Source organism: Haliotis rubra, unplaced genomic scaffold (genome assembly GCF_003918875.1).
Source record: "Haliotis rubra isolate DU_JTF1 unplaced genomic scaffold, ASM391887v1 Scf165, whole genome shotgun sequence".
NCBI lineage: Eukaryota > Metazoa > Mollusca > Gastropoda > Lepetellida > Haliotidae > Haliotis > Haliotis rubra.
Genome location: NW_025765614.1, coordinates 543,861 through 571,452, shown reverse-complemented (window position 1 = coordinate 571,452; position 27,592 = coordinate 543,861). Strand labels below are relative to the sequence as shown.

The window sequence follows — 27,592 nt, the reverse complement described above, 5'->3', positions numbered from 1 at the left end:
ATTAACCAATTTTCGCAAAAAGGTATTATGGAAAATATAGGCCAAATGTACTTCTTATTCAAATGCCATATATTTACATTTCTTGCATGTCTTATTATTAATGGATACATCATTTTCGCAATATACTATTTTCAACTCCTGTATGCTAAAATAAACATAACAATTTTCCTGAAAGGTATTTATGGACTAAATGTTCTTCTTGTGGAAATGTAATGTATTTACTGTTCTTGCATGTCTTTCCCTGTTTCTTACAGTAATGCACTGGATTGGGGATGTTAGTTACAAATATAGAACCAATTGTTTCCCCAGCAAGCAGACCAGCTGGGATGTTTGGATCTGAGGTTTTTGGCTCGGAATATATTCTAGTCTGTTTTCTGAGTTTTTACATTGTGTGTTAAAACAGGATACAGTTTTTGTCTGGATTGTGATTTTGCTGATGAGAAGATTCCTGGGTGATGAGATTTCATCCCAGTGACTCTCACTCCTAAGACTAGAATAGTCATGTTGAGGAGACTTTCTTTTTTTAGGTTTTGTGGGTTTTTGTGTGTGTTTTTAGCAATATTCCAGCTATATGACGACATTCTGTAAATAATCTACTGTTTTGTAAATCAGCTGCAGGAATCTACTCTGATAAAGCATTATTGAAAATGTGGGTTTTTTGTTTTGTTTTAAATTTACTTATATATTTATCATGTTTAGGTATGCAGTCAGAATACATATAATGAATGACAATGTGTGATGTCTGTGCATAGTTTATATTAGTGTAACACCAGGTTCTGCTCAGTCATCTTAGGTGGCACAACTTGCTCTGTGTTTCTATGTGTCACTAAAGAGAGTGAGTGAGTATGGTATTATGCCGCTTTTCGCAATATTCCAGCAATTTCATGGCAGGTGACACCAGAAATGGGCTTCACACATTGTACCCATGTGGGGAATCGAACCCGGGTCTTCAGCGTGATGAGCGGATGCTTTCACCATTAGGCTACTCCACCCCCTGTGTGTCACTGAGGTGTGCTAGAATCTGATCATCATCAGGGGCTCCTTTCACAAAGCACTAAGGTGATCGTAAGTCACTAAGGTAACCTTAGTGCAATGTTAAAGAATGGGAGTTAAGGTTAACCTTAGTAAAGGTTGCTTCGTGAAAGGAGCCCCAGATCAAAATCCCTGATTCACCCGATTAAAAGTTTTCATTTATCAGTGCAATACCTGTACTTCTTGGTTTCAAGGTGATATGTGTGTTTAATCTTGCTTTGTTTTGGCTTTCCTCCTCATGAACCTGACGGGGGCGGTGGGGATAGCCTAGTGTTTAAAACGTTGGCTCGTCACCAGAAGACCCGGGTTGGATTCACCACATGGGCACAATGTCTGAAGTCCATTTCTGGTGTCCCCCACTATGATATTGTTGGAATATTGCTAAAAGCGGCATAAAACTCACTCACTCATGAACCGGACACACTGAGCTATGTCTATGGTACTGTTCATTGTATTACTGGATTGAGGTTCATGTACTTTTTTCATCTTCCTCCAACATCAGACTAGGGCAGAAAACAATCTATTGTCTAACAAATATGCAAATGGCCTAAATGACATGTCATATTCATAGTGTTTCAGTGACCTTCAGTGCTAAGGTATTCTAGCCTGTTTTACACACAACACCTATATAAGTAATAACAGTATTGGAGCAGTGCCAAGTTCTCTGGTGTATTGTTCATGAACAATATACTCAACCAATCTTCAGGTATGGTTCCAGAAGCAAGATAAAACCATGGCTATCAGACTAAATGTCCACCTCCCAGGCTGAGCCTGTTAGGGATCTCTGTGTTTGTCTTCATTAATGGCCATCTTTGTCTGAGACACTCAATCTAGGTGTAACCTCAATGTGTTGAGCTGGCTATGATGGTTTGGGAACTGTTAAGACATTTAAACAGTGGCCATATTTGTAAATGACTTTCCCTTCATTTCCACCAACAGACTGTGCGGATAACTGTATTAAATATGGATTCATAATTAAACTTTTGACAACACCAAATTAGCAGGAAACTTCTGTTATGGTAACCAAGCTTGACCTTGGACACTGGGTGGATCCTCTTTGTAAAGTCAAGCTTGATTCTCATCTCTTTTTTAAAGCCCATTCTCGTTGAAAATAGTGCTCTTTGGGCCACTTGAGCACAGATAGCCGAGTTGGTTAATGCAGCTTTAGTTTTCCAATAATCTATGAGTTTGCAGGAGTTTGAAAAACCTGATTATGATTCTTATTTTGTTAGCACTATGCCTATTCATTGGTTTCTCCATCACTTTTAATGGATTTTACCATGCCTTTTCATGGGTTTCTCCATGCCTATTCATTGTTTTTTCTCATCACTTTCAATGAATTTTACCATGCCTTTTCATGGATTTTTCCATCACTTTTAATGCATCTTTTCATGGATTTTTCCATCACTTTTAATGGATTTTACCATGCCTTGTCATGGGTTTCATCAGGGCGTTCCTTGCTATTTTATACATGTATTTATGTTTTTTTAACACTCTCGTCTTTCCTTCCACACTAAGCTTGCATGCACCAATGCTGTTCAGTGCTCTTACACACAACTCATTCTGTTTCATATGAGCCAGTTTGTCTACATTAAAACAGGTATTGGGAAGTACTACTCTCCTATAAATGATGAAAGCTTGGTGTTTGAATGTATGTCAGTCCTGGGGTGTGGGTAACACTGTGTTTTGGGGGAAGTCCATATTCCTTCATCATCAGAAAATTATGAACCCTCCATCATGAAGTTATAAGGATTTATCCAGAAATTTGTTTTCACACCCATTTGATTGATGTGTAAGGTCAGAGAATTTTGGTTTATGACTCCTTTTTATCAAACTCCTGAACAGGTGGAAAGTAGTAGGGGCTGAGAATACCCCCAAAAATTGTTATGTCCACTTTTCTTACTTTGAGGGTCATCAGTTTCCAAAAATGAATAAATCAAAAGTCTTGTGTATTTGTTCAGATACAGGAAGGCAGAAAAGAAATATAAAAATGATAGCAATAAAGCTAAGCATAATAAAAAATGCTTCTAAAGCATGAGCCCTTGAGAAGAAAATGTTCCTTTTCCCAAACACCTGGTGTTGTTACTGATTTTCAGTGAACCAATCAAATAATTTTCACATTGTATTGCATTTTACATCCAGTGGAATCTCTTTTAGGGATAATTGAGACTGCTTATTTTCTAGTCTTGATGTTTTATAACAAGCATTAAACACTCATTCCATAACCTCTTAATGCAGTCTTTATCACCAGCTTGACAAGACCATCAGTCAATGATCCAGTGTATAGTTTATCAGGATCTCCCAGTTTTTATTGATGTACAAGATTTTTCTTTTCCACTCTGAACACAAGAATGGAAATCACGCAATGTCTGAAGTTCTTTAAGCCATCATGATGTGATCCATAAAGTGTGGAATTGACCTTGTGTAGCCAATCTGTATTTGACATGAAGACAGACATGATAGAATCTTGTGTATCGGTCAAATATGGAATCGATGAGAGGGCTCAACAACAAACACTGAACAACAATACAGACAACGCTGAACACATAACATCAGAGTCACAATACATGAATCACAAGCGTTTGTTATGATGAGCGCTCTTCCTAGATACTGTCTGTTTGTTTGGTCGGTGCTAGGCATCCGAGGATCATCAAGGAACAATGTTTTTTCAATGCTATGAATTTTTTTCCAGTAATGCCCAGGATCTCCTGTTTGTCTTGTCCTAGCTCTTCACACGTATATATGAATTTAGCGTGACGCATGGGTTTATGAGGATTTCATTCAGTAGGCTGGAATGTCATATGGATATGTTGAATTATTTTGAGTGAGTGAGTTTAGTTTTACTCTTCTTTTAGCAATATTCCAGCAATGAGCTTCAGACACCATACCCATTTGGGGAATCGAACCCAGGTCATCAGCATGGCGGGCAAACGCATTAACCACCAGGCTACCTCCACGTCCCTTGAATATGTATGTCATAGGTTTGTTTTCAGATTTCTGGTATTGCATACAATAATGATAACAATGAAATGATCAAAAATGAGTAAAAAAACTCTCAATGTGATGATGATGATGATGATGATGATGATGATATGATGATGACATATTCAAGCTTGATCCACATCGCAGAATATATTCAAGCTCTTTACAAATCACTACACCACGAAACAAAAAACAATTAGTGTGAATTCAATAATACGTTTTGGTCATATGTGCTATAAGCTGTTAACTATCAAACTCATGTGTCACCATATTTATGCAAATCCTGGCACCTAGTGTTTCATGATATTGATTGGGTAACCCTACCTTTGACACTCACAACACGTCTCATTGATCCCCAAACTGCAGCATGGCCAGATACTAATGTGTCATATTAATAATGTGAGCACCTTGGGGGAATTTCAGGTTAGACAGGAGCAGGTTGGTACTATCCATTGATTTCACCGAAGACAACCTATCCTCCAGAGATGGGATCAGAATATACTGATGTTTTTTCACTTTTCATTTTTTGTTCGTATTCAGGTGCATCCAAACATTTATGCTGACAAAGCACACAAAAAAGCTAGTCAACTTTCATTCCTGTAATTTGTCATTGTTGCCTCTCCTCTGACATGTCTCGGTCTAGGCCTATTGTTGGGTTGAGAAATGTCTTTGAGTGGCATTTTTAGAAGTTGGAGAGTCAGATAAAGACAAACTTTATAGATGAACCACGTAAATAAAGAAGTTCTTTATCCATAAAGTTTGTCCTTATCGGGTTAAGAAACTACGAGTTTAAAAAGCAAATTTCTTCAAAACCACATCACTGTCCGAGAAAGTAGGCACATTTCTTTACTAAGAGGAGCTTGTTCTCCCTAAATCCAACAGATTCAAGATAGAAAACACAACACATCACAAAATGTAGAATTTACACAAAGTTAACTTATCAGAAAATATTCACTGTCATGAATACAGCCCCAAACACAATCCAACTTTTTAGAGTCACCAGGTTCACGTTTTCACTATCAGCAGGAAAAATACGTTATTTCACCAAACATGTGATTTGGGCTAGGCATGTCAGAATTATTTTTTTGTCCTGTGAGGCCAGTCAGTTTAGATAACATTATAGTGTCATATCCCCTTGTCTCACTGTTGTTTCCTCAAAGTCTTGTAAAATTTCCTTGAAGTCAGCCATTTTAAGTGAGCTAAAGTGAAGTTTGTCACTGACTATCAGGTAGTTCCTCATGTTTAACGGCTACTCCTCGTGATAATTTATCTTAGACCCATTTTCCTCCCTTTAGGTTCTTATCAGTGATAGGATCTTGTTTTAAGATTTGAATTGGCTGTATAAAAAATATTTGCCTTGATTTTTTTTCAAATTAGTGTGATGAGTCTGCTAATATCTAAGAACCATTTCCTTTTGGCATTTCAGTAGTGTTATCACATTAAATCCTAATCGTCTCCATTGTCCTAATCATATCATACTACAGTGACTGCAAGTAGCACTGATTCTTTGACTTTGTCTTCTCCAGAAATGTCAAACTACCCGGTATGTTGAATTCCTTCTTGCTAATGTTATCAAATAGTATTGTCAGTATCTCATACTTTGAAAGAACATACTCTCTGTATTTGTTGAGAGGTGAGGTAGTCTAGTTGTTAAAGTGTTCACTTTTCATGCCAACGACCCAGGTTCGATTCCCGCAAGGGTAAAGCCCATTTCTGGTGTCCCCCACTGTGATATTGCTGGAATATTGCTAAAAGTAGCATAAAACTAAACTCACTCACTCACTCTCACTCTGTATTTGGTAAACAGGAGGAATGGCGGTCCAGTAGTTAAAGACTTCATATTTACCTGTGAAACTGGTATTTCAGCAAAAGCTTACTATTTCTTTTTAAAGGACATACCTGACAGTTTGAAATTGCAAGCTGATATTTTCGAATTCCACAGATCCAGTGTGGGTAGTTAGACAACTCATCCTCAATGTCTGGAAGGAACACCAGTAGATGTTAAAATTGTATATTTATTAAATTTGTGTCTTCTTCCTGTGTTGGATTGATTTGTGATTCATTTGTAGACTTCATTTTCATCTTGGATATATTCCAGTTTTTGCACTTTATCTCTGACAGTTCATTATGAAAATATGTATGTTGTACAGAAGGCAATAGTATCTTAATGGATTGGTTTAATTTATATTGTTGACAATGATTTTACATACTACAGTTGAACATTAGAATTGCATATGGTGGAAGGAAGCTGTCATGATGTACCCCGAAATGATGTACAGGTGTCCATGGTACTGATACCCCGAAATGATGTACAGGTGTCCAGACTGCTCGAAATGATGTACCAGAGCTTGTTAAGACTCTCTAGTAGTCAAGGGAACCATTCCCCAAATTGCCTATTTGAATAAACAGGTTTTTCATTCAAAAAGAATTAATCTTCACTAGGTTCTTTTAGCATAAAAAATTCTTCTTTCTAAAAGGTTATCTGCAGTAAATTTCTTTCCAGACATTACTTTTTAGAAGACACTTTGTCGCAGAGAGTGACACTAATACTAGATAAATCATTTTCATTCAGAAGTCATGCTGTTTTCCACATGACAAGCTGTTGGGGAGGATGGACTATCTGTTTAGCAGGAACATGAAATGTACTGATGTTTTTTTAAATTACATTTTATGTTAAAGTTCCTGGATTTTGAGACTTCCTTTCACATTAAGTTCACTTCCTGTTGTTATCTTTCTTTCAGAATGTGTCCATGTTTGCACTCATTAACCATTGATTGACATTACATTGACATTACATTGACATTACATTGACATTACATTACTTAATCTGTAGTCTATACTGCCCTTGCTAAAACTAAATGCCAGGACAATGCTCTTTGATGTCTGGGTAAAAAACCAGGACAAATACAGTCTTTTTCTGGGAGATGGGTGCAGGTTTTGTATAAAATGTCAACCCCCTTCAGTGCTATTACTTTAGCATCACTGTTCAGGATAAAAACACCTCATTAGATTTTTCTGAAAAATGAAAGTGAAGGGATGGACCTTAGCTATATACATCTCAACTCCAAATGTTTCGGTTTTCGTGCAAGATTATGAAGTGACAGAACACACCTGAATTATTATGCAGGTATTGTTTTAAAATAATATTCATTTAAGTTCATTTAAATTATGACATCACCTGAATGGAAACTTGTAGATCAGTATTCTGACTTAACCTGTTTTGGTACTCTTTAACATAGCTTCAGACATCTGTTGAATTTAAACATCTGTTTAAAGATAAGTAAGCTCCAACTACTTATTATTTTTTTCAATGAAATATTATATTTTATTTCAGATGGATAGGGTGTGGGCAATAGATTATACATTTCCATAGATTATTTTCAGTTACTCATAATTTGATTCTATGGAATTAAATCAAGCAAGCAGAGGTCACAGCTTCCAAACAAATCTTTGCCTTTCATTAACATATCAGGCCTAATGTTCAAATGGCCAGATATTTTTATGCAAGCGGTGAGGTCATTTTCTTTCAAAAGTGATTGTATAAAAGCAACAGAACCTTCCCGTAACCTGAAGAAGTCAGTTGTAAGATTCTGACTCTTTCTGAGCAAGAACAAGATGTATCAGACAGTTTTCATTGGTGATGAGTTTTTGAAGTATGTCCCTCAGTGATAAAACAAAGCAGGCAAATTATCCTGTAGGTTCATTTTGAGCTTCTTAAATTGGTACAGTTTGAAGTGTGCCCCAAATATATTTCAGTGTTTGTGTTCAGTTTCCAACGTTTCATTAGCGTTACACGGCAAAGTGACTGCCGTCATTTGAACAGGTGACATCGTGGTCTGTGACATTTAAGCACCGATGAACATGAATGAATGAGATGTACACATGGATTAGCAACAGATGACCTTCTGGGATGGTGGGAGGGTCAAGGAGGGTCAAAAGGGGAGACAACCTACTAAGTAAACAGGGAGTCATGTTTTGAGGATATTTCTGCGTAGCTGAAATAAGACATTTCTGTCAACCTTGTTGTGGACATAGATGAACTTTGCAAATAAGATCCAAGCTTGGTCACCTCTTTTTGTTTAAAGGGGAAATGGTAGAAATTGGTTCTAAGTCACGGGGATTACAATAAATATACACAATCTTCCATCATGGCTTTGCACTTTTGATCTGCTTCCTCTGTTGAGAATTAAAAATAGATATATGAAAGAGGTATTTCTTGTTAGCATAACAGAAATAACAAATAAAGAACAATTTTGAAACTTGTTGTGACATATATGTCGACTATATATGTTCAACGTGTCAGGAATTTTGTTTATAAGTTCCAACTATGTGGTAAGAATGTTGGAAATGTCAATATATTCTCGTCATATCTTCAAACATTACTTGTCTTTTCCTGTAAGAAATATTTACATATGAAAAGAAAATGTATATTTTCATTTGTTGCAAATGTGAATGTTATGTTTTTGTGTGTATGATAATGAGCTGGTGAAAATTTCTATCAGGAGTGTAGTGGTTATAGTGTGTCACTTAGTTGATTGTGTGTCATTGCAACCTGAGTGTCTGTCATGATATCAACCAATGGTTTGTCAGGTTCAGACCCAGAACATTAACACACCCCAGAATTTAACTGTAATATTGTTGGCTACAGTGTAAAACAATGTTCATTCATTTCTAATTGTTTAAAAATATCAGTTATCCAGAAATTAAAGACTTGTCTTGAAAATTTGTATTTTGACTACTTCAAACCCCTCAGTGTTGGTAGCTTGTCTTGCTTGAACAAGAATAAAATGTTTACTATTGTTGTATTTTCGGTCAATTATATTCAGTTCCAATTTTTAGCAATGTCGAAACTGGTCCCAAACTATTGCCCTCAAATGGTACTTGTAAGTGCAAACTACCTTCACTAGAATTTCACTCTTCCAGAGCTCGATTTAGTGGTCTTGGCTGAAGGAGTCTCATATGAATTTCAAAGGCTTAATGTCTTTATTGGCCTTGAGGTGTATTGAACTTGAAGTAATGTTAGCTCTCAATATTTTTAAATACATTACACGTTAGTACATAAGGTTCAGAATTATCCAACAGGAACAATCTTTCTGAAAAATATTATCGACAGGAGCAACAATAATTTTTTGGAAAGACTTGATATTCCTTTAAAACATGACTTAGCTGTTTACAGATATCACATGCCTCAAGTAAATAACACTGGGGTCTTTTTTCTGCCCTTGTGTTTGTTATTGGAAAAATAATTGCTGAATCAAACAGCCAAAATCTGTCTGTTGTCACAATTTTCATGTAAGCAAGAAAAGGTTGTGTGATGATTGTGACTAAGCTTGGAAATCTCCATTAGATGTGTAATGTTTGATCACATTTCAGTCTGTGTCAAACAGAAAGGTGAAAAACTGTCATTTTTTTCACCCTTCACTTGAGAAGAAAACTAAGCTTGCATGTCGAAGACCAGTTTACTTCTAAAACACATTGAGTTGAAATTGTCTGATTGGTTCACAACTGCACTAAGCTCCTTACAGAGTCAGTTTGGTAATCGCCTGCCCAGAGTATGTCAACACAGACATTTGAACGAACTTCAGCAAAACAAAACACTGTTTGAATGAAGGGAAACTTTGGAGGAATAAGGGCACACTTGTTTAATTGAAAACGTGGATAAGTTGTTTGTCCAGCCAATGGATTAGCGGCTATTAGGATTAGACATTTTTAAACATTGGTGTGTTAAGTTTGTAAACTGATTATTTTGACAAAATTTGATGAAGTGGGATTTTTGTAAGGGTTCAATTTTGGCCTTTGAATATGCAAATTAAGGAGTTGTGGTAATTATAATATCCAGCAAGTCTGGCTTACTACAGTTTGTACAGGGTTTCACAACAGTGGTGTGATGGTTAAGAAACAGTGTAAAATATTGGTCTATCTTCCCATGGCTAGCAATATTCTAGGCAGACCAGTAAATGTCTATCCTCTGCAATGATATTTGGCCAAGTTATTGGTTACAGTTTATGGAGGTGACCAGTTGTCTAAAGCATCATAAGTCGCTAATCAGAGTTGTATCGCTGAAGTTGCATTCCAGAAATTTGTGATGGTGAGTTCAAATCTTGGTTCACCCTGATTATGTTTCTTGGTTTACCAGCACCATATGAGAGCTCATGGGATTATGGAAGTGTTGAGTTTGGGCCCTGCATCGCTTAGGGTTTTCCTCTCACATTGGGCTGCCATACCGGGAAATTACTGTCCAAAGAGTTGTTAAACCCCACTCGCTTGCTTGCTCACTGGCTCACTCGCTCAGCTCACTCACCTCACTCACCTCCTCACCTCACTCACTCACTCACTCACTCACTCACTCACTCACTCACTCACTCACTCACACACTCTCACCTCACCCACTCACTCACCACACTCACTCCTCACCTCACTCACCACTCACCTCACCTACCTCACCACACTCACTCCACCTCACCTCACCTCACCTCACCTCACTCACTCCTCACTCACCTCACCTCCTCACTCACTCAGGGGGACTTGAGGACTCATACTTATATCTGACCGGGTCAATGAAGATGTAACAGTCAAGGTACAGGAAGGAAACAATTTCCTAGTCTTAGGAAGTGTTAGAAAGGGTATATCCTGTTTTATTTAGTCATGTGTTTCACTTTCATTCTCTGTATGTTTGTGATCATCACCTTTTCCCATGACGCTGGCCTCCAAGTTCCACTCCGACCCCACTTGCCCAGTTTTGAACCTGAACCAATCACCTATCTATATCAGATCTTAGTAACAATCAGTTACCCTATATATCTGAGCCATGTAGATAAAGTATAGGTGTTTACCACTTTAATAAAGCATAGGTGTATGGTACTAACAGACCACAAATATAGGATTCAAACACACAACCAGCAGATCCTTACACACCAAGGGAGGCAATTCCACCTATGATTCAGTGTCAAGAGAGGCAAATAAATGATCAGAGTCCAGTTATGAATAATGTGGGAGCATACTGCGAATAAAAAACACACTAAAACTTCACTTCGAAATTTCTTCTTCTTAATGATTAAGTTTTAATTTATGAGTAATTTCTACCAAAATATCTAATGAAGTAACACCTCATTTTTAATGGATAAATTTGCACCTGCATCTGTTCAAAGTATCCGTTGGATGGTTGGGTAGGGTGATGATTGGAATATTTGCTGCAATACTGCTGACAGTGGTCATTCTAGACTTGCACAAGTCTTTAAGGTGATAATCAATAGTTTATACAAATATTAATGTCCCTCTAACAGACTGGTTGTACTGTCTGCTTATCTAGACTTGCCACTTTGAATGATAGATTTACTATACATGCATGGGCTTGCATACATGACAGACTTGGAGCAAGGCTATGGTCACTCCAACAACCAGGTTTTTTTCATCAATAAGACATACATGACCTTCACTTCACATCTCTATCCCATACAGTACCATGTCATGACAACGATTAAGGAACCTTATTCCTGGCTTATAGGCTCACTGATAATACATCCTAAAAGGAAAATATGCTCCATAGGTATTGATTTCCAATAGATGAATATCGACCACCAATCATTGCTATAGACATCTAAATACCTACAGCAATTTATTGACCACCATTATTTCATGTATATTTCATTATGTTTATAGCCTGTTTCTGTATAGCCCCAGTGCTACAGGTATCACCAACAATCTTTTGGACTTGATAGCTTGTATATTTCCTGTCAATCACCTGTTTTACATCCAATCAGTGCAATAGACACCTGACAAAAGAAATGTATATCAGGTCCCATCTTGTCATGTATATTTCATCATGTAGGTAGCCTTTTCCGGCTCGTAATGAACCTCCATAGCTTGAAATAGATTACAGTCAGACAATCAGCAGTAATACTTGTTTAACCAGGTGCTGGGTAATCCTCATTAACATTTCTGGGTAAATTAGTAATTATTTTGGTGCATGACATTGTCAATTGCAGCAGTGAAACTAACAGCTGATACGTTTGATTGACAGTTGCAAACTGATGTGAGAAGATTTCTTTAATTCAACACTGGTTTTAGTCAAGTATATGGAGTAGGGTTACTGAATTAGATGTGGGACATGAATCAGGAGCTTGTAGCAGAGTGAAACCCTGTCAATCAGGACAATACAGTTCGGGAAAAACATCCGGATTAACAAAATTAACATGATTACCGAATCATTGGTAAGTAGTAATGTCTCTAGGTGTTTGAAGCAGTAAGGGATGCATGTATGGCTCAGTTGTCCCAGGCACCACAATATGCAGGAATTTGAGTTTGAATCCAGGCTCAGTCGATTATGTTTCAAGGTACCCCTGCTCTTCGGTTTTACTAAAGTTGTAAGCATCTTAAGACCTGTACTATTGAAAGCTTTCCTCCCAGATTAAGCTGACATGCAGTTATGACACAGTGATGTAATAGGAATACTGTTGACACAGATGTTAAACCCAACTGAAATCAGTAACAGTCCAGAATACAGGGTGTCCAGATTAACAAGGTCGGGGTGAATGGGCCTCTGTGTATAGTTTCCTGGTACAGAAGTAGGCTGATGTAATTGTTCCATCCTGCAGATGAGCTTGCCCTTTGTTTGATTACAAAAAGCTATTATTTTACCGATGTGTTTATTTGAATATATATTTCAAGCATAATGGGAGTCTGTGTAGCCTATCAGCATTAAATGTCAAAATTCCATGCACGGAAGTCATGACATGACTTTGTCTGCATTCTGCTGGTTGATGTCAGTGAGTCGTACTGTTGTCTACAGACTCTTGTTAATGTTTAAATCAGCAGTCTTGGGAGTTATTATAAATTATTCATAGGAATTGACTGAAATAAAACAAATTGTGTTTACGTAGGTTTATAAATGAGAAAATTGTTGTGCACATTGTATAAATAAGTGTAGAAAAATTACTCAGTATCTCCTTTGAGTAGCATTTTAGAAGTTAGGACGTACATTATTGAACATAAATATTCATCCATAAAATTTGTCCAAATTACTCAGTGTGCAGAACAGTTAAGTTTATATGTCAATGAACACTAAAAATATTTAGTAATTTTTTATATATACTACTCAAAAGAATTGAAGAAAACATCACAGTATTATATGTATTTGTATTCATAGTTAATGTTGAAAGTGTCTTTTTAGTGGTATATATCATTTCGTTTGTCAGCCCTGCATGTGTGTCTCACAGTGTTAATTAAATGTCAAAAGCATGTACCACATGTCCTTCCTCCTGAAGTAAACTGACATACAGTGATTCATCTGAAATTCTGAGGGTCACTGACATTCAAGATTTAAATCATAATCATGTTCAGGAAAATTAAAAACATCACAGTTGTAATTAACTGTCAGTCCATGATGTTTGTATTGGTTTTCGACCTGCACCATGGCAACAAAACAAGGTGACAAAACATTGTTTATATAATCATGATAAATCTGTACTAAAAGCAGTGTCCATTGTACACTTCTATCATTTGTGTGTATTCATGAATATCATTATAATTATGAAATAGTGATGCTACAATGTGTTCATAAAGAACTGAGGCATTCCGCCCCACCAGATGCTTCTTTCACAAACACATACAAAGGCAAGGCAATTATTCACCAGAAATAAACACCAGAACATATGGTACAAGTCAAAAGTAGGGAATTGCATCATTCTTGTCACGGATGCATCAAATCTGGAAATGTCATTCACATGTCTACCAAAAATCTTTTTGAAGCTTTACTGAGTCTTTGAATGTTATAACCTTGATTAAACAACTTTTTAAACAAGAATCGTATGACGCCCTTTGAAATCTTCTTAGAAAGAGCATGCTCGGTTGTTCCTCAAAAGTTGGGAAAAATATACCCCGAGGCTGGAGCTGCTGAAATATTGCTCCAGACAAAGGGAAAGTTTATAGTTGGAAAGTTGATGTCCTCCCTCTTGTCATATATTTACATAGAACGAGAGTTAAAATCTGACACCAATTGCGTAGATCGATGCTCATGCTGTTGATCATTGCATTGTCTGGTCCAGACTCGATTATTTACAGACCGCCACCATATAGCTGGAATATTGCTCTGTGAGGCTTTAAACAACAACCAACCAACTAAAATCTGACAACAAAGATGTTGGTAAGGAAGAGAGTAAGGAAGATTATCAATGTCCAAAAAGTTATTTTAAAAAGATATTGAATTTGTTGTCCCAAGCTCCCAATCCTCCACCCCACCATGGGTGTGTACCGGTTTCTCAGATGTTTATCTGCGAGCATCGGATACTAAATAATACATCAAATTAAAAATACTCCAGAATCATTTCGCACCAGTACATTCATGAACTAAATATTGACATAGATGATAAACATTTAAATTAATGACAATTTTAAAATATGAATTGGGAATCAGATCTTTCAAATATTCCTTAGCACTTTCCTTTTTGGGGAAGTATCAATATTTTATCATTAATATTAATTCTACCCAAATGTTAATTATGTTTAATGTTTTAGTTTTGACACTTTGTCAAAGTTTAGATATAAATTTTTCACAGGGAGGTCAGGTTGTCTTTACATGTACTAGCTAGGAGTAATGACGGTTTTATAAAGCCAGCCCAATGGGGTACCATGCACAGGTTTAAGATAAATATCCTGCTCACATAGCATAGCGATTCTAAGTTACCCATTATTTTGTATTATGATAGGCAAGGCATCAATAGGTACCCAATGGGGTACCATGCACAGGTTTAATATGAATATCCTGTTCACATAGCATAGTGATTCTAAGTTATTTGCATTGTCACAGGCAGGGCATCAAAAAGTACCATCTTTCAATAGTATAATTGGGCCAGGTATTCAATGACTGATTTTTTTGTTCTATATTCAGACAATATCCACAAGACCCCCATGAAACTTTAGATGCTCTCTCGTAGTATTGTGTGACTGCAGCTTCAACCAAAATATTAAAAGATTAGTCATCCACCTTAAATGACAGTTTTTAAAAGAATCTTGCTAGTGAATTGTCAGTTACGAATTCACACTTGTGTTATTCTGCCAGAGTAACACCTAGTACATGCTCTGTGTCATGTTAAAACATCTTTTCTTCTTAAAATGCACCCTCACCAGTAGGTCACCTCCCAACTGAGAGTCTAGTTGTCAGAAACGTGCACTCCAAAGTATCTCTGATAGCCTGAGACCTGGCTCTGTTCTTGTCAATATTTGAAGTATGTGGTCCCTGTAATATTGTCTGGAGCACTGGCTTCGAGAAAATGCCAGGTATTCAAGACCTGAAGAACAAAAGCACATTTGTGAGTGCTTACAGGGGAAATATTGATAGACGTAATGATTTGCTGGGTAACAAATTACTCAGCATTTTTCGACTTGCGTTTCATTGTTGTCCTTGCGATTGCCATTTAATTTGAGTACCTACCTTTGGTGTTTGAATTATTTACTAGGTTAATTAAGCAGCATATTAGATGACTACTGACCTAGCTATGGACCAAGTTACCTACCTGCACGACACAAGTACGTCATGAAATGTACTGTTGGAAAGTTCACAATGCACGCTTACAATGTAAATTTGTCAACTGGTGTTTCATGTATCAATATCATGAATAAACTATTCTTCTTAAATAAAGAACTAATTCATATGAAATGTGAGTAAAATTACCCTTAAAAAGATCAGATATTGTGTTTGTACAGGTTTATCAATTAATTTACAACATATTCAATTTTTATGTTTATAGATCAAATATCCTTGCATGAATTAAAAAAAATATTTATTTAAAAATATAAATGAAAATGAAGTTTTGTTTCGTACCATATGTGTACAGGTGTGCCTGTTTACCTGTAGTGATGCAGAGGTTAGGTGTAGGTATGAACATTGTCACGTATATCCCCACCTGATAGGTTTTGTTAACTATTTGTATACCTTGTACCAGAATTTGGTTATAAACGGTTTCGATGGCAACATAAACATAATCCATATGTTATGATGGAGATGTCATGAATGATAAGACCAGGGTTGTGTTATTCTTTCTCTGCCAGGAACACTGGGGTGGCCTTGATGTGAAAGTGTTGGATGAGTTAATTTATAGTTCATGTTCAGTTTCAACCCATGATGGGGTCCCATTGTTATTCACCTGGTGCTGTGAGTGGCATTGGATGCAGTAGTCACACAAGGATCACACACAATACCATCAATATCAGATCATCCTCAAACAGGTTGGAGTGGATAAGATAATTGGAGCATCATCAGAATTTTACACAACACAGAAATATGCATCCAGCGTGCAGTAGTGCATAAAATGGACACACACAAAATATCTTGTATTCTCCTGAAAAAATCTATTATTATTTGTACTAAAAAATTCTTAGCATGAAGTATATAGCCATTGCCGGGGAGTAGTTATCAGTTTGTAGTGTTGTTCACTCGAGGAAATTCATTATTTAGGTTCACAGGACTTCGAATTGTAAGTACCGCCTCCGTGGTGTAGTGGTTAGAGCGTCCGCCCGGAGAGCGGAAGGTCGCGGGTTTGATCACTGACCGCGTCATACCATAAGTCGTTAAAATATGGTACTTGTTGGTCCCTGACTGGGCTCGGCATTAATGGGTACAACGAGGACTGGTCGGCTCGGAGTCAGTATAATGTGTCTGAGTGGGGTATTCATGCTTCACTGCGGCATGGTATCTCAGTGGGCTAGCACTATAAAACCGGATTAAGTCTGGGCTAGTACAAGCAGCCGCACATACACATACACACGCATGCACGACATCATATGAGCGAAATATTCTCAAGTACAACGTAAAACCCAATTTCACCTCACCTCTAATTGTAAGTCAAAGATAAACCTGCTCACAGTATATGAACCATATTATTTTCCATTCTACTCAGGCCTTACTTTAATGCAAAGGACCAAAACGCAGCAGGTCAAGGTTTTGAATCTTCCACCTTAGTTGAACCTGTTTTCAATCTAAATGGAATTCTTTGTGTCTAAGAACATTATATATTTTCAGAGACTAAGTGTTAGTCTAGGTAGAACCTTTCAACAGCAGTTTTAGTTTGTGCTGTTTATCTGTATCTGACAGGAAATGTCAGAATCATTATCCTTGATGTGTCTGATGTGAAGGGAATCAGGAAGTGGGTCCCACTGTCACTTGAAACACATGCAGACAGCCGGCACTGTAATAGACAGGGAAACCTACAACAGGTGGTTCGGTATAACACAGGACATACTGATACCATGGAGGAATACTTCGTCACCATTACACTCTAGCTGCTGAAAGACTTTTAAGGATTAGATGTTCCGAGATTTACAGTGAATTCCAGTTAAATTAGAGTAGGCTAATATTTGGTCAAAGAGATAGCTTGGATCTAAATTTACAGAATCGTTTTTTATTTATGTATTTTATAAGACATAATAATGTATCCATTTATATAGCCAAACTTATAGCACCAAACTTCACACCGGGTATGCTCATAGCACTAACAATCAAGCACAACACATTATTACCCCAGATAACCCAAGCTGTGAGGTGCTAGAAGGTTACAGTCACATGACTTATCCCACCGGGTACCCATTTTCTGCAGGGGTGAAGACATCTTCAACATTTCGGTTTATTGTATGTGGTCTTGCTTCAATGTTGAGTTGCATGTTATTTTGAAGGATATATGTTTTAATTAAATTTAGCTTGATTTACAAACACAGCAGTCAGATGTGTGTAAAGGTGAGAATTGTATTGTATTAATTCATTTACAACATTTGAAAACAAAATGGTAGGTACAAAATTTATATGAATATTCTAAAACAAATATATATTCCACTTCAGCAAATTGATTTTCGAAAAAAAGGTGAATGTATTAGACTTGCTGTTTTCTGTCTGAACCAGCCTCCATCACATTCTCACCATGACAACCAACCAGGAAGTGATATCTATATGTCTACATACATTGATTTACTGTCCTGAAACAATGCATCGCTTCCACATTTCCTGCAATTGATCCACGTCAATTTCACCACATACAACATCAGTCTCATTTGTATCGGGGTCTCCTAATAGGAATACTAATCATGATCTGAATCTATTTTTGACATTGAGGGAGTTGAATAACAAGAGTGTTTATCCTGATTGAGTGGGTGGCTGGGAAGAAACTGGAAGGAATTATTTATCAACTTCCTCTTCTGGAATCACTGAAACAATCGAAATATCACATTGCCAAGGCAGACCAATACAAGTTATAGCTACCTCTAACACTGTCACAGGCTGAAACGACAAACGCCAGTTATCACAAACAGCGATTGCTTGTTTGATTTCAAATCTAAATGAATACAATAATTAATTATGTGATAAAACTGGAAATACATTTGTTAAAATCACATAACCCCAATAAATTTGCATTCCACTGGCAAAAGAGTAAGGAACAGTTCATGTATGCAGTTAATCAATTTCATCAACGGTGGACATTTCATAAAAGACGTTGATGACTGCGTTTGGCAGTTTATGATAGAAAGATTGAACAGAAATGAGAAAATGGTGGGTTTTTGCCAGGTGTCATGTTTTGACGGTTTACTATACTTGTATGAAATGAAGTGGGTTTTCTCAAAAGTAGTATACCATTATCCTTCATAGTTTGATGAAAATCACAGGTTTATTTCCAGCCATTCTGTGAATGCATAAGTAATGGCATTCTGTGAAATATCAATAAAAGTGTCACCATCAGAGCTAGCCCTTCCCAGGATTTATGACAATCTTAATGTTGTTTCTCAGCGTCTCCTTTCAAGTAACTTTCATACAAGTAATCAATTTCACCAAAGGTTGTACATTTCATAAAGGACAATGCCATTCACTTTGTGATAGAACAGTAGAACAGATATTGGTTTCATATTTGCAATTTAACAACAATCCATCACCCTTATGTGCATTAGAATATAATGTCTCCTTTAAGGCTGTGATACAGTAATCATCAGATTTAACCATCAACATCTCGTATCAGTTTATTACAGTTGAAGTAAATCACTCAGTGTGGTGCCTTGTGTCTGTTGAATCTTCATCATGTTATGGGATACGCTCCCATCATGTTATGGGATACACTCCATCATGTTATGGATCATGTTATGGGATACACTCCCATCATGTTATGGGATACACTCCCATCATGTTATATGTTATGGGATACACCCCATCATGTTATTAATATACCCATCATGCTGTGATACGCCTCCCATCATGTGATGGGAAAACAACATTGATTGTCAGACATTTAATACACAGATATCAACTATGCAGATTGTATAAAACATTAATATAATTGATATAAAAGCTTCAATGTCTCATCTTTTTAAATTGGATGACCATTTGATTAATTCAGTTTTCTCTGATATTGGTAGTTTGAGGGTGATTTATTATAGCTTGTGATGTACCAGTAATTACTGAAGGCATTCTGCAAAAAGCATTGTTTAGCTATAGATACTTACTTTTTTGGGCAAATTTTGTGAGTGAGTGAGTTGGGTTTTACATCGTTTCTAGCCATATTCCAGCAATATCATGGCAGGGGACACCAGAAATGGGCTTCACACATTGTACCCATGTGGAGAATCAAACCTGGATCTTCGGCACGAAGATTGAACACTTGAACCACGAGGCTACCCCACCGCCCCTCAAATTTTGTGAATGGTTAATGCAACCAGTAGGACAGGACAAGCTTACTATTTTTGCGATCACCTGGTGTCATATTATTACAAAATAAGGAATTTGTTTGGGGGATAGTCAAGACTGGAATGCTTTTCCTCTGATATATTTAAGTCAGGAGAGATTTTGACAACACACAGCGCCACCCTACAACAAACTCCTTCAACCTGAGTTGCTTGTCAGACCTGTTTATAACCTGTGATATCTATCAACAAGGTATTTTCATAATATCTGTAAACACTTTCCATGCCTTGAGATCAAACACAAATACGCCTCGAAGAAAATAGATCAATGCTATTGTTAAGGCTAGCTTGTATAATCTCTTGTACGAAAACAGGTCTATAGTATGTATGCATCAACTCTACCTTCACATTGTCCAGAGAAGGGTCAAATGTCAAAGGAGAAATCGGTTCCCTTCTCCTGGCCACATAAACACAAACATGTCTACTACAAAGGTCAGTGTTCGATTACAGGTCATGTGATTCCTTGGCCTTCTTCCAACAAGGATTTATGTACAGATTATTATAGGAACATGTGTGTCTTACTGATTTTAAGTGAGTGAGTTTAGTTTTACACGACTTTTAGTGAGTGAGTGAGTGAGTTTAGTCTTATGCCGCTTTTAGCAACATTCCAGCAACATCACGGCAGGGGACACCAGAAATGGGCTTCACACAATGTACCCATGTGGGGAATTGAACCCAGGTGTTCGACGTGATGAGCGAACACTTTAACCACTGAGCTACCACTGATTTTAAGAGACAGTGTGAGACATTTTTGCCATTCCTAAGCAGGAGCAAGGGTAACACATGAATACTAACACCATTTTCATAAAAATCAGTCTGACAAAAATGTGAGCGTAATAATTTATTTTATACCCATTATTTCTCATTCCCTTTGAGCACCCTTTTAGAAAAATGCCCCGTCTTTAATAAAACTACAGTTGCTGAATAACATCAACGATCTTCAGTTATGATGTCATTTCTATTTGATGTCAGTCTGACCTTATGCATCAGTAACATTTGAATACCATCAATTATTCTGCCTGTATGATATTTGCAGTAGTTAACTGGTAATGAATGTATGTATGTAATGTTACAGTAAGGCCTTGTTTAGGTCATGGACTGGTATTATGGCATGTAGGACTTGTTACAATGACTAGAGTGGAGATAACATCATTGACAGGTTAGTTGGTGAAATAACATGAACAGGGTGCCATTGTACAAAACAACCTTAGCGTTAAGACTACCTTAAGTCTGTGTTATGGTATGGGAGTTATGGTCACCTTAGCGCTAAGATCGCTTTGTAGAAGCTACCTGGGTGCCGTTGTACAAAACGGTCTTAGCGCTAAGGTGACTGTAACTCCCATACTTTAACATAGACTTAAGGTAGCCTTAGCGTTAAGGTTGCTTTGTAGAACGGCACCCTGGTAAATACCATGCTGGTGAAAAAGCGTTATTTGAATATTCTTGGTATCAGTAGGCCATTAGTCAGTGATGCCACAATGTTCTGGGCAGAGTTGTGTCCCTTGTTTGTGCCATAATAACTGCTTTGAAGAGTTATGACAGTTGCTTTGGTAGCCCAGGGCCCCCAAATTACAGTCATTGGCCTGCCACCCCAATACCTCTGGTAATCGTAGGTAATTTCAGATTTCCAAGATTACATTTTCTGAATGTTTTCTAGTGTCTGCCAACAACCAAAACAAACAAATAGTAATGAAAAAGGAATAAGTTTGTTCTTTTTTAAAATTCATTAGATGCTAACTCTTAAAATCCCCTAACAATAGTAGCTACAATGCATCAAACTTTGAGTCTGACAACCAAAAATGAAAGTAGTAATTTTTCTCCAACCCAACAAGTTTTTCAGTGATAAATCTTTGAACTTAGCAATATAAGATGTCACATAACAGTAAACCCATCTCACAAACTATGCACGTTGACTGCGTACTCGCTTATGTACAGTCATTCCAGGTGTAATATGAATTGCAAAAAAACAACAGTTAAAAAGCAGTGTAACCAAATCCAGGCATGATGTGGTAAACCACACTGTGGAAGCTTGCGGCCACACACACGTCCCAGCACAGCTGGGATATAGAGTGACATAGGGACTTCTACACCAAACAAGAACCCTTGCTGGGAGTCAATTACCAACAGTCATGCTTTGTGGTTTAATGCATAAGTAATAGCACATACATCAACTGTTGTAATCTTCTTGAGGGTTAGTTAATTAAGACCCATGTTCAAGCATACAAGCATAACTTATGCCGTATTGTTCAGAGTACGCTAAACCCATGTACAACATGAGTTTTTCCTCAACATGTTTAAAACATAGGTGTTCGTATCATGAATTTGGGGGCACGAGGGAATCAGTAATTTCAAATTCACTCCGATTATTCTTCTGGGTTTGTCAGCGCCATAACTGGGGTAGCCGAGTGGTTAAAGTGTTCACTCGGCACGCCGAAGACCTGGGTTTGATTCCCACATGGGAACAATGTGTGAAGCCCATTTCTGGTGTCCCCACCATGATAGTGCTGGAATATTGTTAAAAGCTTAGTGAAACTAAACTAACTCACTCACTCCACTTGTGGGTTTCAGCATCTGCATCACTTTGACTGACTGACTGACTGAGTATGGTTTTACGCCGCTTTTAGCAATATTCCAGCAACATCACGGCGGGGGACACCAGAAATGGGCTTCACACATTGTACCCATGTGGGGATTCGAACCCGGGTCTTCGGCGTGACGAGCCAAAGCTTTAACCACAAGGCATCACTTTGAGCTATCCCCAACATTAAGCTCCCTTGAGTTTGTGGTATATACTGTTTTGAGGTTGGATCATGTTCAACCAAATCACATACTGATCTATTGTTTCTCAGATTCATTGACTTGTCATAATTAAACTACCATCATAAGTAGAGACATGTCAGTCTAGTATACGGACTACCTGCAGACACTGTTGTGTGTGGGAGTATTTTATGAAATGAAAATAGTTTTATATTTTCTATTTAAATTCAAAATAGACAAGTAAATACAAGCAAACTTTTAGTTTCTATTTCCCCACTATTCAAGGTAAATGATGCATTGAATAATGTAGATAATGTTGCTGCTTTTGAGTTCATAAGACTGCTGGGTTTTTTTCCTTCTTCACCAGTCTCAGCAAGGACTTCTTTACCTCTTACAAACAGGTAAACAAAGCCAGACTAGACCTTGCTCTACTTGAGAAGACTTCAAATAATTACAAACTTTAATCGGTTATGCAGAATAAGTTGTGTTTCACCAAGTACAGGATATTTCAAAGAAAAAGGATTTTCCTGTTTCTATAAAGGAAACATTAGGAAGCATCTTTAAGTCATATAGCTTATGTTAATGGTTGTATATTTCAACCCACTAATAGCCCTCACAACCCTTGATGAAATAATTAACCGATAGCCATATGCTTATTGCAAGTTTTCATCTGTTTGAGATTGCGAGTAGATTTGACATTTCAGCATCTGAATATAGATTGGCCTTTGACGTGTGTTGCAGTGTACAAGCTGGAAGTCTTTGAACATAGATTTATGCATGGTCTTGTCAGTCATGCATGTGATGTATGTTAATGACAGTTTAATGATACCATGTGTTATTGGTTGATGTTAAAATTTACATGATACACGACACTTGGAGGAAATAGTCAAGGACTGGATGTCTGTGATAGCTGTTAGGCCACATTTTATGAAAATGGTTTACAGATCCACCAGACTTAAAAATAACCATGAAATACTAATCTTACACATAAACACTACACTGGCAATATATTTTCAAATAACTAAACTGTATTTGTTAAGTGATGGTTTACTTCCAACCTATTTACCGTGAGTCTTCTCATGCAAATCTGTAAACTGACAAATAATTAAACTTTCAGATTTATTCCTGACCATCTGCATTCACACCACTGAAGTGTCAGCATTTGAATTCACTGCATGCATAGTTATATCCCTAAATTTCCTCCAAGTCCATAGACATAAAAATGAATTCCTCTGATTAATATAGTCAACAAGCCATACAAAACACTGAAACATTCTCACTCTGCTATATTTCAATTCAATTATAATGCCGATGTGAATTAAAGTGACCAAAACAATTCTATAGTCGGACTATATCATAAGTATGTGTTTATAAATCTCTATCATACAGTGATGAGACCAGTTTTGTGAAATGGTGAGTGTAACCAGCCTCACCTGACATAAACACATGTAAAGGCATGCCAATTGTCATCTGACAACAAAAACAGGCCTCACTTGACATAAACACATGCAAAGCCATATCAATTGTTTATCTGGAAAAAAACAGGCCTCACTTGACATAAACACTCACAAAGGCATGTCAATTGTTCACCTGAAAAATAACACAGGCCTCACTTGACATAAACACTCGCAAAGACGTCAATTGTTCATCTGAAAAAACACAGGCCTCACTTGACATAAACACATGCAAAGCCATATCAATTGTTTATCTGAAAAAACAGGCCTCACTTGACATAAACACTCACAAAGGCATGTCAATTGTTCATCTAAAAAAAAACACAGGCCTCACTTGACATAAACACTTGCAAAGGCATGTCAATTGTTCATCTGAAAAAAAACCACAGCCCTCACTGGACATAAACACATGCAAAGACATGTCAATTGTTCATCTGAAAAAACACAGGCCTCACTTGACATAAACACTCACAAAGGCATGTCAATTGTTTATCTGAAAAAAACCCACAGCCCTCACTTGACATAAACACATGCAAAGACATGTCAATTGTTTATCTGAAAAAACACAGGCCTCACTTGACATAAACACTCGCAAAGGCATGTCAATTGTTTATCTGAAAAAACCCACAGCCCTCACTTGACATAAACACATGCAAAGCCATGTCAATTGTTTATCTGAAAAACACAGGCCTCACTTGACAAACACTGCAAAGGCATGTCAATTGTTTCATGAAAAAAACACAGGCCTCACTTGCCTCAATTGTTCATCTGAAAAACACACACTCATACACAATGCAAAAGCATGGGTTTTGTTCATCTGAAAAAACCCACAGTAACACTCAAAGTGTAACAGGAAATTGCATCATACAGTGCATCATGATTTGGAAATCCATGCCATAAATGTTGTAAAAATAAAGCAAAGAGTTGTCCACTAACATATACAAAGGACAGTTAGAAATTACATTGCTGTGGGTCAACGAGGTCATCTTCAAAGACAACACATCAAGAGAGGCATGAAATAGACAATGGCAATTTTTCTCCATGGCAACGAAGCAAGTAGCCATGCAGCTTTAAAAGTTCAGCTTGGTATTTGAAACACTTAATGAGTAAATTGGTTGAAATGAATGACGACCCAAGCTAGACTGTATATCCCCAAGCTGTGTGAATTCCTGGTTATGTAGTCAAGTCTGACAGACTGCAATAAACGCTGTAATTATCCTGACATTGAATCACTCACCATTATTTGTCCTGGTAAAATGTTACGTGTATCGACTTTGAATTCAAAACCAATTCTAGGGATGAACATGCCAAGGATGAGTGTTGCTTGACGGACTGTGGCTACTTTTACACCTCTTGGACATTTTACTTTTAATCACACCTTTCTGTTTTGGTGAAAGGAGTTTTGAATTTTTACTTCAACAAGATGTTTTTAAGAGTGGTTGTGTGGCCGGATTCTTTCTGTGATTGCAGCGTGGTAAGATATAGACCATGATTATGTTTGAGCTTTCATGGGCTTGGGAACAGTTTGCTCTTTGTGGTAATTGTAATTTGGTGGTTTTTCTTTTCTTTTTGGGGGGTAGGGATGGGATGGGAGATGGTGTGTGTTTTTTTAGGTGTTTGTATTGTTGTTGTTGTTGTTGTTGTTAAAGTGTTCTATGTAAACATACTGTATGATGCTAATGGTTGGGTTCTATCATTGCAGGTGACATTTCGTCTGTTGGAGGCGGAGAAGAGGAAGTTAGCGGTGCTGCAGCGGGAGCTGGGTCTGCATCTCAGCGGACCAGGGATACAGAAGGTGAGATCCCACTCTGTCAGATGCAGCTGACACTTTAGGTCTGGTGTTGATCAAACCATCTTGGGAGTTTGTATATTATAGTAGGAGGAAGGGGTTTTGCAACAGTGAAGGACATGTCTCGGTAAGACTTCCGCACGTATCCCCTAAATTCTAAAGATGAGGAAAAATTTCTTTGAGTGGCACTTTTAGAAGTTGGATATGTCTTTCATTATGTTCAGATACAATTAAAGAAACATGTTAAAATTTTCATCCATCAGCTGAGGAATATATATTCAGGTGATATGTTTTGACTAGAAAGAAATTTAAGGGTTGATACGGGCGGAAGTCTTACCCATGTCTCATGATCTGATGTTCTGGGTCTTGCAGGAGTGAGATCTTACCAATCATGTCGGACCAGTCTGCTTTTTCTGTTGATCAATGGTCTGGTTATTGTAGAAGTAAGAGGTTACCAATCATGTCGGACCAGTCTGTTTTTTCTGTTGATCAATGGTCTGGTTATTGTAGACGTAAGAGGTTATCAATCATGTTAGACCAGTCTGTGGTCTACTCATTGCAGGGTTAAAAATGGGGGAGTATCAATCATGACAGACAAGTCTGGTGGTCTGTGGTCTGGTCATTTGTTACTTCATAATTACGTTAAAGGTAAATATGTATGCAGACACACTAAAACTTTGACTTCAAGGTGATGCTGTATATACACATGTTTTGGTGAACTGAAACATATCCCTTCATAAATTCAATTCTTATTTGCAATTATTAACAACATTTATGAATTGTTTTAAAAAGGAGTGTTTTTACTTGCATTTGAGTGTTATTTATCAGGAGATATACTAAATGGAATAGATCCACGCAAGTCAGAATTATAGTCAACACTCTTACATGTTTAATTTGATAGTAATGTGGTGACTGGTCATAAATTGCCAGGAATATTCTCTCAGTCAAAAGCAGTTGGATAGGATTTAGGCATCTTCAGTTACCCATCATATCTCTATTGTATTTCTATTAATGCCATAGGTCCATTCTCCAACATCACATCATCTTGAATCAAATCTGCACTGTGTGTCATTTAAAATACCTATATGAATAAATATCTCAGGACGAAACATTTCTTCTGCTCATCAAGTTTCCCAGATGAACAATTTCTCAAGGTTACAAAGTGTAAAGTTATTCCAAGTTCAGCGACACCGGATGTAAACACGAGAATATTCCACACAACTCATGACCTCACAGCATCTCTGTGAATCACACATAGACCAAGATTCCCAGGATGAGATCGATACAGCGCCATGTGATGGTCTTGTCACAACTTACAACAACGGTGTGGGAAACAGCTGACTCCAACTGCTTACATTCCATGCTAGTTCCATTGCCAGTTAATCCATCTCACCTTGACTTCATACCTGTTACATTGATCATTGCTGTGATGCTGAAGGAACTGTCTGAGGAATGGTGGTGTGGTGTCCGCTTCACATTGGCAACTCCTGGTTGCCAAAGGTGGTAATCCAGGCACATTCCAAGCGGGTTCTCAAGAACACCCTTCTATCACTATAGACAGGATTAATTCCCAATGAAAGGACATTACCCCTCCACACTGTGTGAACTTGTCCTTCTCCTATGCATCTTAACAAATGCAGACCATTTTCACTCATTAACCATATGTTGTTACACCTTGGTGTGTCACTGTTTCACATTGGTTCTCAAGCTCATGTTATTGCTGTAATCATACAATCAGTTCTGTGTTGGCAGTCATTTCTTCTGGATGTGGAAAGGGGTTTTGTTGCTTTTATCCATATATGAGAAAAAATTAATAAATGATTTGAACATATGCAAGGTGCAAGTTCATCAATAATAATAATAATAA

At 37.3% G+C, this 27,592-nt stretch overlaps 1 protein-coding gene across 1 annotated transcript in view; it reads left to right on the top strand.

Moving 5' to 3' along the window:
- The window catches only part of LOC124271965, a 60,409-nt gene that overhangs the window by 19,112 nt on the left and 13,705 nt on the right, over nt 1-27,592 (top strand). The window contains exon 2 of the mRNA XM_046707135.1: nt 25,639-25,731. Within this exon, the coding sequence (XP_046563091.1) occupies nt 25,639-25,731 (93 nt within the window). The remainder of the gene's footprint in view (nt 1-25,638; nt 25,732-27,592) is intronic.